Genomic DNA, 16,373 nt, shown 5'->3' with positions numbered 1-16,373 from the left:
GATCTTAGTATTAAATTTAGGGCTGCTGCAATCCATTGTAATAACTGGAAGGTTATGGGCCATGCATGTAAACCTAAATGATGAAGGCCGAGTACAAACTACTCTGATAAGAACAAGGTGCATTAAAGTCTGATTCACTGATTGGGGTCAGGATTAACATGATTGATGAGGATACGTACATGCAGACATGGTTGGTAGGAGTACATATAAATCCTCCTCCATGAGGACCTGCAGTCTCCTGAGATATTAAACTGATATATGGAAGATTCCCTTAAATTCCAGTAAAATTAAGTTTTGCCACATTTTTTTTAAAAAGGTCTTAGTAAAAACCTACTCAAAAGGCAAAATAGTCACTGGACCAACCAGTTAGATAACATTAAATGCCAATGAAACTTGGTCATCTCCCTGCCATTGGACCCAAAAAAAATTCTCCTTGGGAATTAAATAAAGTTCAAAGCATAGGGAGGAAGCATCTTGCCAATTTCTGTGGTCTTTAAGTTTAAGGAATATTTTGGCTTCATTTTCTTTTAAACATATGACATTTCATATCAACAGGTCAAGTTCTGTAAGACACCCCACAAGACGACAGGCTATAGGGAGATTCTGGTGTCTGACAACATGGCTATGTCGTACACAAGGTTTTCTACTGAAAAACTTGCTTGTGGATGCGTTTATATATTTCAAATAAATAAACTAGGAATTAACATCACACATTGCCATGTGTGATTACCGCAGTAATTAACAGCAATAAACACTAAATGTTTAAAATCTTTCTTTCAGATCATCATCTGAGTCTTTCCTTTTTCCTTAAAATAAAAAATAAAAAAAGGATATTTTCCCCTAACAAAACATCTCTTTAGCACATAAAGAATTAGCTAAATAAAAAGCATCCATCCTCCCACCCAAGACATATGGGAAAACAAATACTATTTGCATATATCCCCACAGGTCTCCTTTTGCTTGCCAATTTCCAGTCTTTAAATCATCAAGGCAAAGAAACCATTTAGCTGCTGATTTTTGTTAGCATGTTTTGTTAAAGGGAATGCTCAAATCAATATCAATTGCTCATAGCAGCATTTAAACCAAGGGATTTTTTTTTTCTTTTAGGTGGGTAACATAAATAAGAACATTCAGGAATGCATTGACCTAAACATCTCCAAAATCACTCACATTTACGCACAAAAGCCATAGGTATACTCACCTCCTAATTTTCTAATAAATCCATGACAAAAAAATGTCCCTATAGATTCTGCTGGAGCAATACTTGAAAAACAGCAGTGACCACAAATAAGAGGAAATTTGACTAGGCTTTTTGTTTTCTAAATAATCATTCAGAATCCCCAGATGGTTCTCCTGATGTTCTAACACTTAAGCTTTCATCATTATTAAGAAACAAAGATCTAATTAGCTATTGTTTTGCTAGATAGCAAGGGTAATCTTTCTTCCTACATTAATACTAAAAACCTGCAATGAAAATGCACTCCTCTCCTGCAAAGGGTCAAAGCTTCTCAAATACTCCCCCTGCCCCAGATGATTATTAGTTTTGTAAGGATTTTCCTTTCCCTCAGGTGGCACTGCCAGCCCTTCTGCAGCAGAAGGGTCTCAAATTTGTCTGGTTTTACTATAAAAGTGATTAATGGCCACAGTGCACAGAAGAATAAATTCCATGAAGTCCCAAACAAAGGAAAAGGCCACCTTCAGAGGAATTAAAAAAAGCGAGGAAGAGAAAAGTAGATCTTGCATTAGCCGTGACTAAATTCAAATATTTTTTTGGCAGATCATAAGACAGCATAGTGACTGCTGTAGACTGAGGTTTTTAGAACTCTTTTAGAGGTGGTTTACTCCATCCCAATCCATTATACAATATAAAAATAACAATGAGTATTCCTGACATCAACTGAGGAAGATGAAACACAGTAGGTTAATTAACACACAAAAGGGATTAAACACTGGAACATTAGAAACAAACCCTTTCCTGAGCAATGGCAGTCATGAGTCCTGTGACTTTGTGTCTGATGTTTGGATTACCTCATGTTTAACAATGTCTAATTAAGGCTTTTAGTACCCTTGAATCTTCTATTAGACCGTTTTCTTTTGGGATTCCCTAATATTGAACCTAAGCGAGCACCTGCTGCTGGGTTGATTCTTTGCTGGAGAAGAGAGGGCTCCGGGGAGATCTTATAGCGGCCTTCCAGTACCTAAAGGGGGCCTACAGGAAAGATGGGGAGGGTCTCTTTATCAGGGAGTGTAGCGATAGGACGAGGGGTAACGGTTTTAAACTGAAAGAGGGTGGATTTAGATTGGATATTAGGAAGAAATTCTTCACTGTGAGGGTAGTGAGGCACAGGAACAGGTTGCCCAGAGAAGTTGTGAATGCCCCCTCCCTGGAAGTGTTCAAGGCCAGGCTGGATGGGGCTTTGAGCAACCTGATCTAGTGGAAGGTGTCCCTGCCCATGGCAGGGGGGTTGGAAATAGATGATCTTTAAGGTCCCTTCCAACCCAAACCATTCTATGATTTTATGATAATAGTTTGTAATTGAGTTCACAGTGCAACTTTTTTCACAGCAGGAATTTGGAGCTCTCTCTTGTATTGACCACCTATTTTTTCAAAATGTATAGAGAAGGCTTGAGGCCTCTGCCATATTAGATTGACTTGAAATTGGTCAACAAGATCAACATTATTCAGAACACGAGCAGACTGACAGACGATCTCACACATACAGAGTGTAATCACAGATGCCGTATTTTTTCAGGAACCAAGTAAAGTTCAACACAAACTGAACAATTCAGTTCTTGCATACATGTAGACAGTCCATTCTACAAACAGTTATATGTGTTTCAATTTGAGGCTATATTTAGCCCTTACAGTCCCTCTATTCAGTCCAAAGATAGAGCACTTGGCACATGCATGCGTTTTGCAGGATAGGAGCAGATACTGTTTCATGGGCCTCCTAGCATGGATAGTATCAGGCTCTGTTGCTTAAAAGTGCCTCATGCAGGTGTTTCCTCACATCAGGCAGACCTTTCTGCAGCAGGATTTGAACTCAGGAGTCATTCTGAGTATTTTAGGTAGGCTATAAATTCTCCAATTCCCTTCCTTTGATTACTCATTTATATCTGGATTTCAAGGAGACTATTCACTCATTTAAAGTTACACTGGTACATCAGTTCTTGCATAATTAGAGAAAAAGAAGGTAATAAAGTTTTCATCTTTATTCTTTAAACCAACCCAATCCAGATTCTTTAACTTAAACAAGAAAATATATCTCAGTCTACAAGACAAACTTCCCTCTCTCCTTCCCCTCAAAAACAAAGCTTTTAGTTATTTTACACTGTATTTTTTTTAAATGTACTGCAATGAAGTTGCTGAGTTAGTGAAATTAAGCTCTTCTATCACCTTCATTACATGAGCTAAGCCCATAAAGGGAAGCAGACAAATCTCACTGCTAACTTTGTAGTTTTCTATCTTGCCACTTAAGTCTAATAAGAATTTTTTCAATCATATCATGTTATAAACCATCAAATGATTTTTCTGATGCAACTGTCTGAAGAGGCCTTAAATGTCTTATTGTTCTCTGACATAACCAAAAAACATTCAAGATTCCTATTATTGCTAATCAGCTAATTTTCTGTATGTTACTGTTGCACAGCAGAAGTTACTAGACCAGATCCAAAGTGAACTGGCTAAATTATAGTAATCCAAACAGGAAGAGGACGGTCTGAGATTCCACCAAAAAACACTTCCATCCCCTAGTGACATTACTGCCATCACACCAATGTTACGTCTCCCTGCAGCCAGCCCGCGGTTACTGAGAGGGTGGCTGCACTTGCCAAACTCACTTGTCTCTGGGATTCTAACCGCTTCTGCTACCGTGATTTGGAATTTTGTTCCTTTCTAATGGTGTAAACAGGATTTGAAAGAAAGAAAACTTAAATACATCTGTCATCAGTACTCAGTCAACCCCTCTAATTGGCCAATAATCCAACATTTAAAGTGTCCCTCTTTGTTTGCCTCCCACCCTTCCCACTGCAAGGCTGCCCTTGTTACTCCTGTTTTAATACCGTAATATATTGTTTCACTTAATTACAGCTCACCCAGACTTATGTGGCTGCACAAGATAGGAGAGAATAAAAGATATAAACTACCACAAAGACTCCCACAGATACTACTTTGTACAGCAGAGACAGAGTATATCACCAAATATTGCTTGCTAAAGGGGAGTGCACTTTGGGCACCAGAACTGTCATTTGGAGTCAGATATCTGCAGTCCAAACTATTTTCTTTCTTTTTTTTTTTTTAATAAAATTCTGTGAGCTCATATATACTTCCATACAAGGTAATCATAACACAGCATCCTTAATGCAGAGCAACAGGGAAGATCTTCACTCAAAATTAAAGCACACTGCTGTTCCTTCAGCCAACAGGATTTCTATTACACCACAAGTGCCTGGTGGGGTATCCAGTTAGGTGTTGGTGCTCAGGCTGCGCTGACTTATGAATACAATGCCAGAATTTGACCTTTAATTATTCTTCCACAGCAGGGGGGACTCATATTACTACTGACAAAAATAAATGGAAGAAAGACAGTTCCTTCCTGTAAAGATTCTGTCATTTGAAGGATAAAGGTGATTACAGAAAAGTGTTGGTTCTAGTTAATGGATTATTCCTTTCTTAACAAAGTTCCCTTGATGATATAACATGGCCTTTAGAAGACAAGTTATATCTTAATTCCTGTTAATGGCAATGTCAAATATTAATATCAGTGGGCCAAAGCAAAATGACTTTCAAAATCACTGAGGAGTTGCATTAGGACAAATGAGATCTCTGGGTTATGGTCCACTATGTAAGGAAGGCATTTTGTATTTCAGGGACTGAATATTTCTTGGGCTTTTGGTACAAACATAACAACCATTATTCCATGGCATAGTTTCTCCATTTTCCTCACTCCACACGGGTGCTTTGCGAAGAAGATATTTTGCTGATGATATAAGCAAATGGTGGCCAGAAGCAGACCAGAGGAAATCACAATCACATTGGAAATGAAATTCAAGCCAGCCATAATATATACCAGCGCTGAATTACTATCCTGAGTTCCCTTCCATGTCTGCTATGTGACAGCTGAAGATTTATCCAGCCAAAGGTTCAATTCTTACTGATAGATGAGATAGGCTGCTGGGAAATGGGGACCGCCAGTAGTTCCTGACCCTGTAAGGCCTTTCAAATTGATAAACTGAACTACTGCCTCCAAATAGTGTTACAGTAGCTATGTTTCCATTCAGAGCTCTCCCATCGCAGGGAATCATCAATGAAATTATTGTGAGGGATGTCCCCACTTAATTTTCGTCTCTTTCTTGAAGGCCTCCACAATTCTCCCATATGTTTTTGTTAGAAACAGCCTATTTGGGTCTTGATTACTGAAGCGAGAGATATGAAAACAAAATATCCAGTATTAAAAAGGATCTCTGTAGGACTCGATGTTCCCCACTAATGAGACTAATCCTATTTACTCAATTTGTACACAAAAAATAATGCATTATTTCCATTTAAACAAATGCTATAATAACATGATGAATATTAAATCACTCTCCAATGGAACTCAGACATCCAGATTACATTCCTAATGGACTCTGACTCTGAATAATCCAAACTGTGAAGCCTTTTTTCCTCCACTTTCTATTTAATTCTTCACAGTCTAATGATGCATTTGCTTTTAAAATGATTGAAGTAATTCTTAAAATAACTCCCAAAGCAACAGCTCTAAACATTAAATACACCAGAACTTAAATGCAGAAGGCACAAAAGGCCTGCACAGCACAATTCAAGGAGGAGCAAAACTCTACCACCTTTGCACGCCTCTGGCCTGGAAGGGAACCTTGCATAGCTGTGGACAGCTAGTTAGACATTAAAAAGAAGTTTCAGAACCTTACTGAAATCAAAGTAAGATGTCCAGTTTACAGTCACACAAATATTTTAGCGGTCCAACGCTCCCCATGTCTCTGCAATTTTTATACAATGGAACAAGCACAGCTACCTTATCTTGTAGAATGATGCATTAAACTGTAAATTACTCAGATGCTGTGATAAAAATCCTCACTAAGTAGACAGTTTAACGTAAAGTCATAAAGGTAGTGTATAACACAGATGAATACATTATTGACTAAGTGTACAACTTGGGGTTCTGCTCTGAGCCCAGACAACTCCAAGTGCTTTCAGATCCGCATGGTTGAGGGAGTCTCCGCAGTTTCACATCGACTGCTTCCTGAACAGAGGGAATATGGAGATAGAAACTTGTACAGTATGAACCCCAAGAGTGTTTCACTGACAGGAACTCACATTTCTTCATTTTCTACCATTTCCTGATTTAATAACCTCCTAGGCAGACTACATAACTTATCTTTGTTTGCATTCACCTCCACCTGAAAATCAATCAAGCTTTGCTTACCCTTCTTGATCATTGCCCCTTTTTTTTCAGCTAAAGAAAAGTATCTTGCTTTCCTGCTTTCTGTTACAAAATAAAAGATTACCTTTCATTTCTATGAGGGCTAGGAGAATGGCCCTTGTGTTTGTTTTAATTCACAGTATGAATGATACTTATTTCATGTTCCACAAAGATCACTGCAGTACAGACTATTTACAGAATTAACTTGTCTTTTCAGAAAAAAAAGGAGAAAAAAAAAAAAGACATTTGTGGCTTTACATTTAAATGCAATCTTGGATTGCATGGATCAGATCTTTCCAGTTCCCGGATGTTGAACAAAAGACTGGTTCTGTCTAATAATTTTGCTACATTATATATACACAAATGCAGTAGTCTACCACTTTACAAATATATCAATATATCACAAGCACATGAATACTCTGCAGGAGTGGAAATAGCACATATTAGTTGATAGCCACACAACATGTACAAAACCATTTTGACCCTCAGGGCTCTATAAAAATTACATTCCCTACCATAGTTTTCCTCTAAAAAGATTTCAGGAGTTTTACATTCATTTTGGTCCTCAAGATTAATTCCTTCTATGAAGACATTGACTAATAATGTTATCTCTTCTCTAATGTACTCAGTCATCATACTTTACAAGCAGAGGAGAAACAAAAAGAATCCTTCAGAGTACATTCATTCACTGTTTATCATTGATCAGCAGAGAAAAGGAATAGTCCTGGCCACAGCACTAGCCCCAGCCTATGGAAAGGGTGCTGAAGAAAGCCAGCAAACCCACAAAAAAGCTTAGCCGTAAGAAAAATAAACAAATGAAACACAGTGTGTAAATGCACAAAGTGTGAGAAGGAATGGGATTTCTGTCTCAATAAGGAAGACAAAGCAGTGATGGGAAGCCACGCCAACACTTAATTGGGTAAAACAAAAAGGAAACCATTTCCATCTAGGAAGGAAGCCAAGGAAGTCCTGCCCACAGTAGCATCAGAAAGATTACTAGGAAGGACTGGGCAAAGGCAGGAAGGGAGCAGAGTAAATATGTTTCCTTGATTCCATATATGAACTCATGTATACATTTACACACAAGCATATACACATGTGTATGTAAATATACACACACTCCTTTACCACTTTCCTTGAAATCCATACATAAATATATATATGTGCGTGTGTATATATACATATATATGAATTCTCTCCCTCTCCCCTACCACTTTCCATGAAAGACAGAGACTGGGAACTTATTCACCAAAGTCCATTGCATATTGAGATATCTGAATACATTTTCTCAGAATGATGGTGTTACTGCCTGAAGCCCTACATACATCCTCCAGGACAGACTTCTGTCCTTCTGCTGTTCCATTTCCAGCTATGCATGTATCAGACAATTTCTAAATGGATGTATAAACATTCACACTCTAACAAATGTGAACTAAAGAGACTCCCTTCTGGAATTAGTTCCTCAGATTCCCTGCTCAAGCACACAAATCATCCCTACGTTTCTCCTTGTCATTTTCACACGCCTGAACAAACAGTTTAGCCTTATGCCATGGCTTGAAAAGTCAAGAGATTCAAACTACCATCAGTCAGGGAAAGAAAGTCCAAGAACTTAGGACCTTCTGCAGATGACATCTACAATTTTCAAAGACCTCTCTGTTTAAAATGAATTAATTTGCACCCTCCGGTTCCAGGCTGCTGAACTTTGCACTTTCTTTAGACAGTGTGTGCTGTATTATGAAACATTTCTCTGTTTCAGAGTATAAAGGGGGAAAAAACAGAGTCACCAATAGCCACTAGTTTCTGCAAAGTTGAGCCTGGAGACTGTTCACTAAAACGTTACAATGAGTTGAAAAAGAGACAGTAAAGAATGCACAATGAGTGCTTTCAGGACTAGATTAATAATCACTTTTGACCAGATGACTGAGTTGAAAAACTGGTGGAAAACTGCTTCTAATAAAGCCTTTCATTTAATTTTTTCATGAGCATCGCCCCAGATATATACTTCTGAAGTCTTTTAAAATACAAACTGATTTTAAAAATAACTATTTTGAATAAAGAGTGCAAGCCTTCTCTTTTGAAAGTGTCACTCTGCAGCATTTTGAATTTTTCAAAAGAACTTGCATCCCCTCTTTGCAAAACATTTTTCAAACTATTTGAAAGGTCAAAATTGTTTCCTTAACTTGCCTTGAATTTATGAGTAAGACAAGTTGCCTGAAACTGCCCAAACTGTTTGTCCAAAGATCTCTGACTCGCTTCTACTACCATTGAACTTCCAGGTAGGCTATGATAGCGCTCATTCAGAATAAAGGCTTTACCGTAACTTTAAGATCACTTGTATATCATATCAGGCATTGCCCTGAAAGTATTTAGTGAATAGCTTTTACGGGAAATAACCTCTGTCCACTGCTCCCATACCCTGCTAGGAATTATGGTGGGGTTAGAGAGGGGGAAGTCTTACTTCTGCTGTTAGCACGCTTGCTCATATACCTTAAAAACCAAAGTACTAAAATTAATTTATAAGTAATAATTTGAAGTGAAATTGACTTTCTTTAATTACATTTAGTGTTATATACTGTGATGCATTACTAAATAAAAAAATGCTATCAAAAATGACAAAAATCCATGCTTAATTTCAGTCGGCCAATTACTTTAAGTGCTGCTACAGTCAGAAAAGTGATTCGAGGATAAATACGGGAACATACAATGCCATTTCTTCAATAGCTTCCAGATCAAATTCAAAGTAAAAGTCAAAAGGTCAATTTTTTTCCCTCTACCCTCATGGCATCACAAACTCCCCGTGGGACTTGGAGAACTTGGCCGAATTCTTTCTTTCCTTGCATTCTCTGCAGCAGCAATGATGATTATACATTATGTTATGAGACAAACTCTTTTCACAGGAAAGTCGCCATTTTTTCCAGGTAGAAATTGAAGGTTTTATATTTGTCTACAGTCTAGACATCCAGTATCCCTGGTTATGCATGAATAACTAGGTGGTGCAGAATTTGTGCAGAATAAATGCTCAGAGGATTCTGTTCCTTGTTGGATGAAAAGGTGCCTAGGCCCAGTCTGTTCCTTCCTTTATCATCTTACACAGCAGCACCAATGACAGAGATGTCCAAGGATTCCCTTCCTAAGTCATTGCTGTTGCAGATTGATGACCATAAAGAAGTTATGTTTCTCTGACTGGCTGCTTAAATTCTACACATTTTACTATTCAAACACAGCAATCCCACTTCAAGCTTCTCTGCAACAGTTCCAGCTGGGATGCTCCAATCAACTGAAAAAACCAGGTATTTTTAATAACACATGCAAACTCAACCACACAGCACATGCAGAAAAAGTCTAACACTTTCTGGTAGTGCCAGATTTGCTGAACGGGGACATACCAACACATGTGCAGTTGGTTCAATACTTCTCAAGCACCAGATTCCCTATATTTGCATTAAACAAGGCATGCTCACTGGAAAAGCCTGTAGAGAAATATGGCAGTCCTAGTGATGCAGAAGTGGTTGTCTGACAGCTGAAATAATGATGCAGAAAGCAGAAGATAACTTGTGTTGTACTGACAAGAATAGAAGAAATCTTGAAGACGAAGTAAAGCAGGTAAGATGAAAGTAGCTTATGTGCAAATGTTCTACTTTGCTTTTGTTGTGACAGCCAATGCTTCACATCACAACTGATTTGCAGCGTTACATATGGATTGTGTAAAAGCATGCATTTCTCAATTTTCATTACTATATTCCTTTGCAAATTAAATAATTGCAAGAGTAGTGGCCTGCACAAAGGGACCTTTACAAAGGAGAGTCCATTCCAGGATCAATAGCTAGTTGTAAAACTATTGATAGCATAATTCCTGTAACTTCCAATCAAGAGTGAGGCCCTTGACAGGTAGGACTCAAATAAAACTGCTGTGTAATTGCTGCAGGAAACAAAACTTCCCATGAAACTCATCACATTGAAAACCAAGTTCTTTCTACATAGCAAGATTCATCAGGAAGCATTCAAAATTAACGTGGCATCAATTATCACAATGAAAAAACCTCTAATTTAAAAAAAAAATTTTGAAAATAATTTATAAATTAATAAACTGTGGGTTTGAGGTTTTTCCCCCCTGCAGGAACAATTCTCCGCAGATTTGAACAGTCCAAAATTCTTCAAAAGTTTCTTCTTTAAAACTTCTGTACCACACTTACTTATTGACACCAAAAATTAAGAATAAAATATTACAGCTCCCTTTCACAGGTCTAATACCATTTTCACTGACAGAACAGAGTCATAAAAAACCTGTTTTGTTTTACATTTTGTAATATGGGTATGTACACATGTATGTAGGAAAGCAGAGAGACTTGATATAACTACAGAGACAAAGTGTTTTTCAACACTAACATTCATCTAGTGAAAACATAGCTATTACTCATATTTCTCTTCAGAAATATGACTTGGTATTCCTCATTGTTTTCATTTTCACATCCAGCTTCCAAAATCCGTCTCAAATCCTTCCTCTAACCATACATCTGTTTATTTGCTTGCCCTAGAAGCACACTTTCAACTGTTTATTATCCAGCCTCATCTTACTGTGGGCAGCACCCACTGCTTTTAACCTGCAGTCATTTTAGAGCTTGGTAAGATTCTTTATGAAACTTGCCACGCTACCAATTTTTGTGTCAGAAAATTTGATTACTGATGCTTCTACATCCAGGAGGTCGGCAAAATGAAACATTAAACTTCCCAGCAGGCCTTTACACACTGATGCAATGTACATAGAGGCACAAAAGATGCTCCTGTAGAGGAAAAAACACTTCAAAACACATCAGCGCAGCTGAAGCTTTTTAGGATGACACAACAGATCTGATTTTTGCTACAGGTTCTTTAACAGGTGGGTAGACCTAGTTCCACAGAGCACCATCTGACAGCCATTGACAAACTTAGGGTCAATTCATTTTTTCCCCAGAAAATTAATGTCAAATACCATGATTTAGCATGGGATTTTCATAAAGACATTTAAACTAAAATGATGCATTTAATATGACCCTGGTCCCTTGAGCTCTTACTGGAATTGCCTTATTGCTGAATGTGCCACTTAATTCTGTTGCCTTAAGAATTTCTAAAGAAACTTCAAACACCAGTTCAGTCACACTGGGAGGAAGGTTTTTCTTTCCATTTCACAGATGGGAAAGGGAAGCATACAGGGGCTAGAAAGCCTTCTCAGGATGACATGGCAAAGAACAGCAGGGACAGAGAGAGGGCTCAGGCTGTCTCTTTCTGGCCTTGAGCTCCAACAGCTCTACAACACATCAAGAGGGGAGACTTGTCTTATCTTAGCTATGACTTAGTGGAATTGTCATAGTGCCTAGCCATCATTTTCTTAGCAGTCTCATCGGCAGAAAGCTCCCATTGTGATCAATAGGGAGTAGATTTCCATGCACCTTCTGAAATTATGCACAAACTGTAAATGAGAGAAGTGGAAAAACAAGGACTGCATCATGAAGATGCAGTATGTATATGAACCCTTACATTTTCTTATACAAATACAGGAGAACTGTATGGATAACTATCAACTGACCTTTCCCCCATCGGTACTGCTCAATAGGAGAACAGTGTATCATCAAGAAGAGTTTGAATGCTGCAACTATCAAGTCCGAGGTCTTTGAAAGGTCACTCCTCCAGAACCAAGCTATTACCCATTTCTTGCTATTATCCATTTCTTCACCACAAGTGACAAAAGATACAAGCTGGTTTCATGTTAGGTGGAATGCCGTAGTTTGTACCCTGCTTCTACTATTTCAATTTAGCAAGCTTTTTCTTTAAAACTTCCACATCTTTCCTGTGAAATCTCTCCATTTCTTGTTACAGAATTTAAGGCATTTTACTGGAAAGGACCATATTTCTTTCACTGAAGTTGTGCACACAGATTTCCATCTGTAGCTTCAGTGTAAAACAATGCATATTTTATCATAAGCACAACAATATGAAGGGGCTTGTTAGGCTGTTCAGTGACTACTCTATATTTCTAATTGCCAAGTCTGTTATAATTTCCAGCTCCAGTATAGCACAGCATTACTATAAACATGGGACTTCTTTAAATTGTGCAATGTTATTTTATCTTTAGAAAACCTGACAGTTTTCTAGGAGGACACCAAGGGATTGGCTGGTTTTGAGAGACCAGCAGATGGACAAATTAAAACATTACTCAAGGGAATAGCATAACTTCCAGAGAGCAAGTAGAGAAGGACCATTTATTACAGTAAACCACAAAAGCCCAGTGCTGGAAACTCTCCGTAATCATAAACATGTTCTTCAAGTGACCTCCCTCCTCGTGGCCAGCAGTCAACTCCTGCACATTGAACGGGGAAGTGTTGCTGAAGATGCGTAAGCACGGCTCTGCTGAAGCTAACTAATGAAGGCAATGGGCATGCCCTGGGAGCCAGGTTGCTGTTCTTGAGCTCAGCGTGCAATATTCTGGGAACTAGGTTATTTATCCCCTATTCACTGATGCCTGCCCAGAGCTGGCAAGGTTCAGCTGGCTTCTTTATGGAAACTCCAACCACCAAATTCTTATGAAAAGAAGTCCTTCTAGTGAAATTAGTATAATATTGTTGTCGCATCCGTGAGGAAGAGGAGAGGAAACAGCGCATGGGCAGCTGCAGTACGCAACATGTTCTCCACTGGAAGGAGCAGAATGCTGGCAATTTTCCATCCCCTTTTAGTGTCTGTCTTACTGGTACAGACTGAAGGTTGGTCTGTGGTAAATGGAAAAGATAAATTTGATCATAACTGAATTTACAGAGTATGTGAATTAAGGGTTTCAGGATTTGGTACTGAGATGTTAACCCTTTGCAGAAAAAGGCAAAGAAGCACAGATGTACTACTGGAATAAGCGATACCATAGTTCAGTAACCAGGTTTGCTACCAGGGAAAATGGGTGATAGCAGTTTGTACATAGAGCATCTGGGGTGTTACCAGGGCTAGGATTCCCAGGAGTTGAAAGATCCCCAGCTTAAGCAGTTTCGGAAGGTTAAAGCTACCAATCAGCAGGAGAGAAACAACAGTAACTGTAAAAAGATGTTTGTAAGACATCCTTTTAAGAATTTTTTAAGCATTCACTGGTCAAGCGTTATATAGGACAGTAATTACATGGCAGTTTATTTGCTGGGTTGCTAGATATTTGAGCCTACAGATTAACTCTACAAGTATCATGGCAGCCTTCTCATGCTTAAAATATTTTGATATAATTAAAAGGATGGTACAGCCTCAGTTGATTTCCCACTTAATTCACCCTCATCATCTTCAATCTGCCTGTTGAAGGAACAGCAAGTGACATTTCTAACAACTGAGAACAGAAAGCTGCACCCAAGACTTTCAGAACTCATTCAAACTTAGCACCCTTTGCATAGCATTTTTGTTTTCTTTTTAAACCAGGAGTAGCCCAACTTCAAAACCAGACATGTTATTTCTCTGATTCACCATTGAACATCTGTCATTATATAGGGAGAACTCAAATAAAGATCTATTTTGCAGTTGTGTAAGACTATGTATAAAATCTAAACTGTATGCACAGATACACATAAGATTATTTTTCCAACTGCAGTTTAACCTTAATTTCCTTTCTTTGTATTCTGTTCATAGTAAGTCACCATACCAAAAGCTTACACATCACATTTTAAACCAAAAGTGTTTGCAGGGTTTTAAAACATACCGTAGAAATTTTATTTTCCACATTACAGATCCTACATCCATTACAGATCCTATATCCTAAGATGAGAGTGCTGAAAATACTGTGAGTTAAACATATGGAACAGTGTTTGTATCAGTTGAGCTGGGGCTGGGGGTGTGGGGCGCGGAATTATGTGCACAGTTCCCTTTCACTCCGAGAGCTTGGCACAATGACAGATTTATTTTCTCATTGATTCTTTATACTCATCATAAGGTACTAAATTTGCTTGGGCAGAGACTCCTTTTCCTCAAGTTTCAGCCCAAAGTAAAAATTTTGCTGAAGGAAATGTATTAGATGTAGTGAAAATGTTAACTCTACCTTTTGGTTTAATGCCAGGAAGTATACCACTGTGAAATTTAGTCCAAATGGAGAATAGTGTGAGGAAGCATGTGAAAAAAGAAATGGTAATAGTTATTGTGAAAATTAATTTTTAAAGAGAACAGTACTCAGCTTTGATAGAAAGTGCTTTCTGGGAACGGGTAGAGGCCGTGTTGAACTTCCTGGCACAGCTACATGACCCCTGCCAATCAATGTCAACACTTTATTAATATTTTACTGAAAAAGTGTGAGATGATCCAAACTTCTGCTGTCTTGGTAGGCGTTGCTAAGCAACTTTGCTGCTTGTCTGAGAACTAGTTTTCACAGCAACCTTTCCTTCAAACCAAAGACCTGCGTCCACTTGAAACACTTTCCCCTTTGTCAATGAAGAACCCAGCAAGTTATATTCCATCCCTCCCTTTATATTTTCCTCTCCATCTCCCAGTTAAAAAGAAATCAATTTAATAGTGTCTGAAATCCTCCACTTACCATAATCACTGTCATAAAATACTATGAATTTCTGCCACCGCAGCTCAGTGACCAGTTTCAGCATAACATCATTGAGGCGGACCGGCGGTCGGGCAGCCAGCGTGTACTCCTCCTCCTCCAGGCTGGGGTTCAGGTGGCAGGCTGTGCGTGGGGAGCCTCCCGTGTTACGCTGTACAAAAAGGTGTGGGATGTGCATGGCATCCGTCAGGGACTGCAGGGCATTGGCCGAGGCACAACCAGTGGACGTCACTAAGGCTAAGATCCCCAGGGTCATCAGGTCACAGGCTGGAGAAGACAAGAAATAAAGCAGGGTTAGAACAAGCTCAACAATTCCTTTGACCAACCCAGATGCTAAGAAGGGAAGAAGACAGGCTTTACCCTTGCTGTTAACACACAGCTGAAATGATTTATATTACAGTATCAGCTGAAGCCTTTCAGAGTTAGGTCCTGTACCTTTACAGTAGGAGACAGTATCTGCAATCTGTACTGATAAGACAAAGTTGAGGACAGATAACATTACTACTGTCATTTCTTCAGACAGGAGCTGATACAGATAGAGATTATAGGCCTTGCTTAAGGTCATTCCTGGTGGAAACAGGAACTGAACTCCCATCTTTTAAAATCCACTTCACTGCTTTTACCTCTTAATCTTTGTTGTGCACATTGAAGACATCAGACAATTAAGAGCAATCTCAGTTTCAAGGATTTGCCTTATACAACAGAGTTTTGAAGGATTTTTAAATCGATGAAAAAACATTCACTGTGTGTCTCAGAGCAACAAAGAAACAACAAAGGCACTCACTAGAACAAAGGCAGCTCATGAATGACTAAACAATTATTAATAACACTGTAGCTGTCTTTAAAAAGATCTGGAAAGGCAAGTACCAAGACCACAGCATATACATTTGAGCCCATCAGCTTCTGAGAATGAAGCGTTAGGTGAGTTTGAAACACAGGCCACGCAGGTTAGGCAGCCTTGAGCAGCCTTGCTCTGCGGCTCAGGACATCCAGTAGCCTCTCAAACTGCTCGTTCTTCCCAGGACTCCTCCAGGTAAGACAACATGATATTCAGCTGGGGTTGGAAAATGTTTCCAGCCAAGGCCCCCAGCTATAACTCAGCAGCTATTTAGTCAGTGGTGGTGGTAACACTGTTTAAGACTATAAGGCAGCTGTTGATGCCTGTTCCTACTAACCCTCTTGAATAAGCGGCAGCAAAGTTGGCCCCTGGGAGCTCAGCACAGCGAGCGCTCGTGTTATGAGCACTGCACCAGCCCTGAGGGTCCCCCAGGGGAACTTGGCACTTCCTACTCCTCTCCTACTTTGAAGGGGGCTGGGGGTGAGCTCAGGGTTTCAGTAGCCGTTTCAGTCCCTGAGCAACCACCTGCATGAGCACAGCCTGCCCAAAGGAAACC

The 16,373-nt window shown here is 39.1% G+C and overlaps 1 protein-coding gene across 3 annotated transcripts in view; it reads right to left on the bottom strand.

Moving 5' to 3' along the window:
- Positions 1-16,373, bottom strand: part of GRID1 (glutamate ionotropic receptor delta type subunit 1) — a 556,760-nt gene that overhangs the window by 314,529 nt on the left and 225,858 nt on the right. For all 3 annotated transcript variants that reach the window (XM_050898995.1, XM_050898996.1, XM_050898997.1), the window contains one exon: positions 14,962-15,246. In XM_050898995.1, coding sequence (XP_050754952.1) covers positions 14,962-15,246 — 285 coding nt within the window. The remainder of the gene's footprint in view (positions 1-14,961; positions 15,247-16,373) is intronic.

Source organism: Gymnogyps californianus, chromosome 6 (assembly GCF_018139145.2).
Source record: "Gymnogyps californianus isolate 813 chromosome 6, ASM1813914v2, whole genome shotgun sequence".
Classification (NCBI taxonomy): Eukaryota; Metazoa; Chordata; class Aves; order Accipitriformes; family Cathartidae; genus Gymnogyps; species Gymnogyps californianus.
The sequence above is the reverse complement of the archived record's forward strand: the minus strand, read 5'-3'. Positions and strand labels throughout refer to the sequence as shown.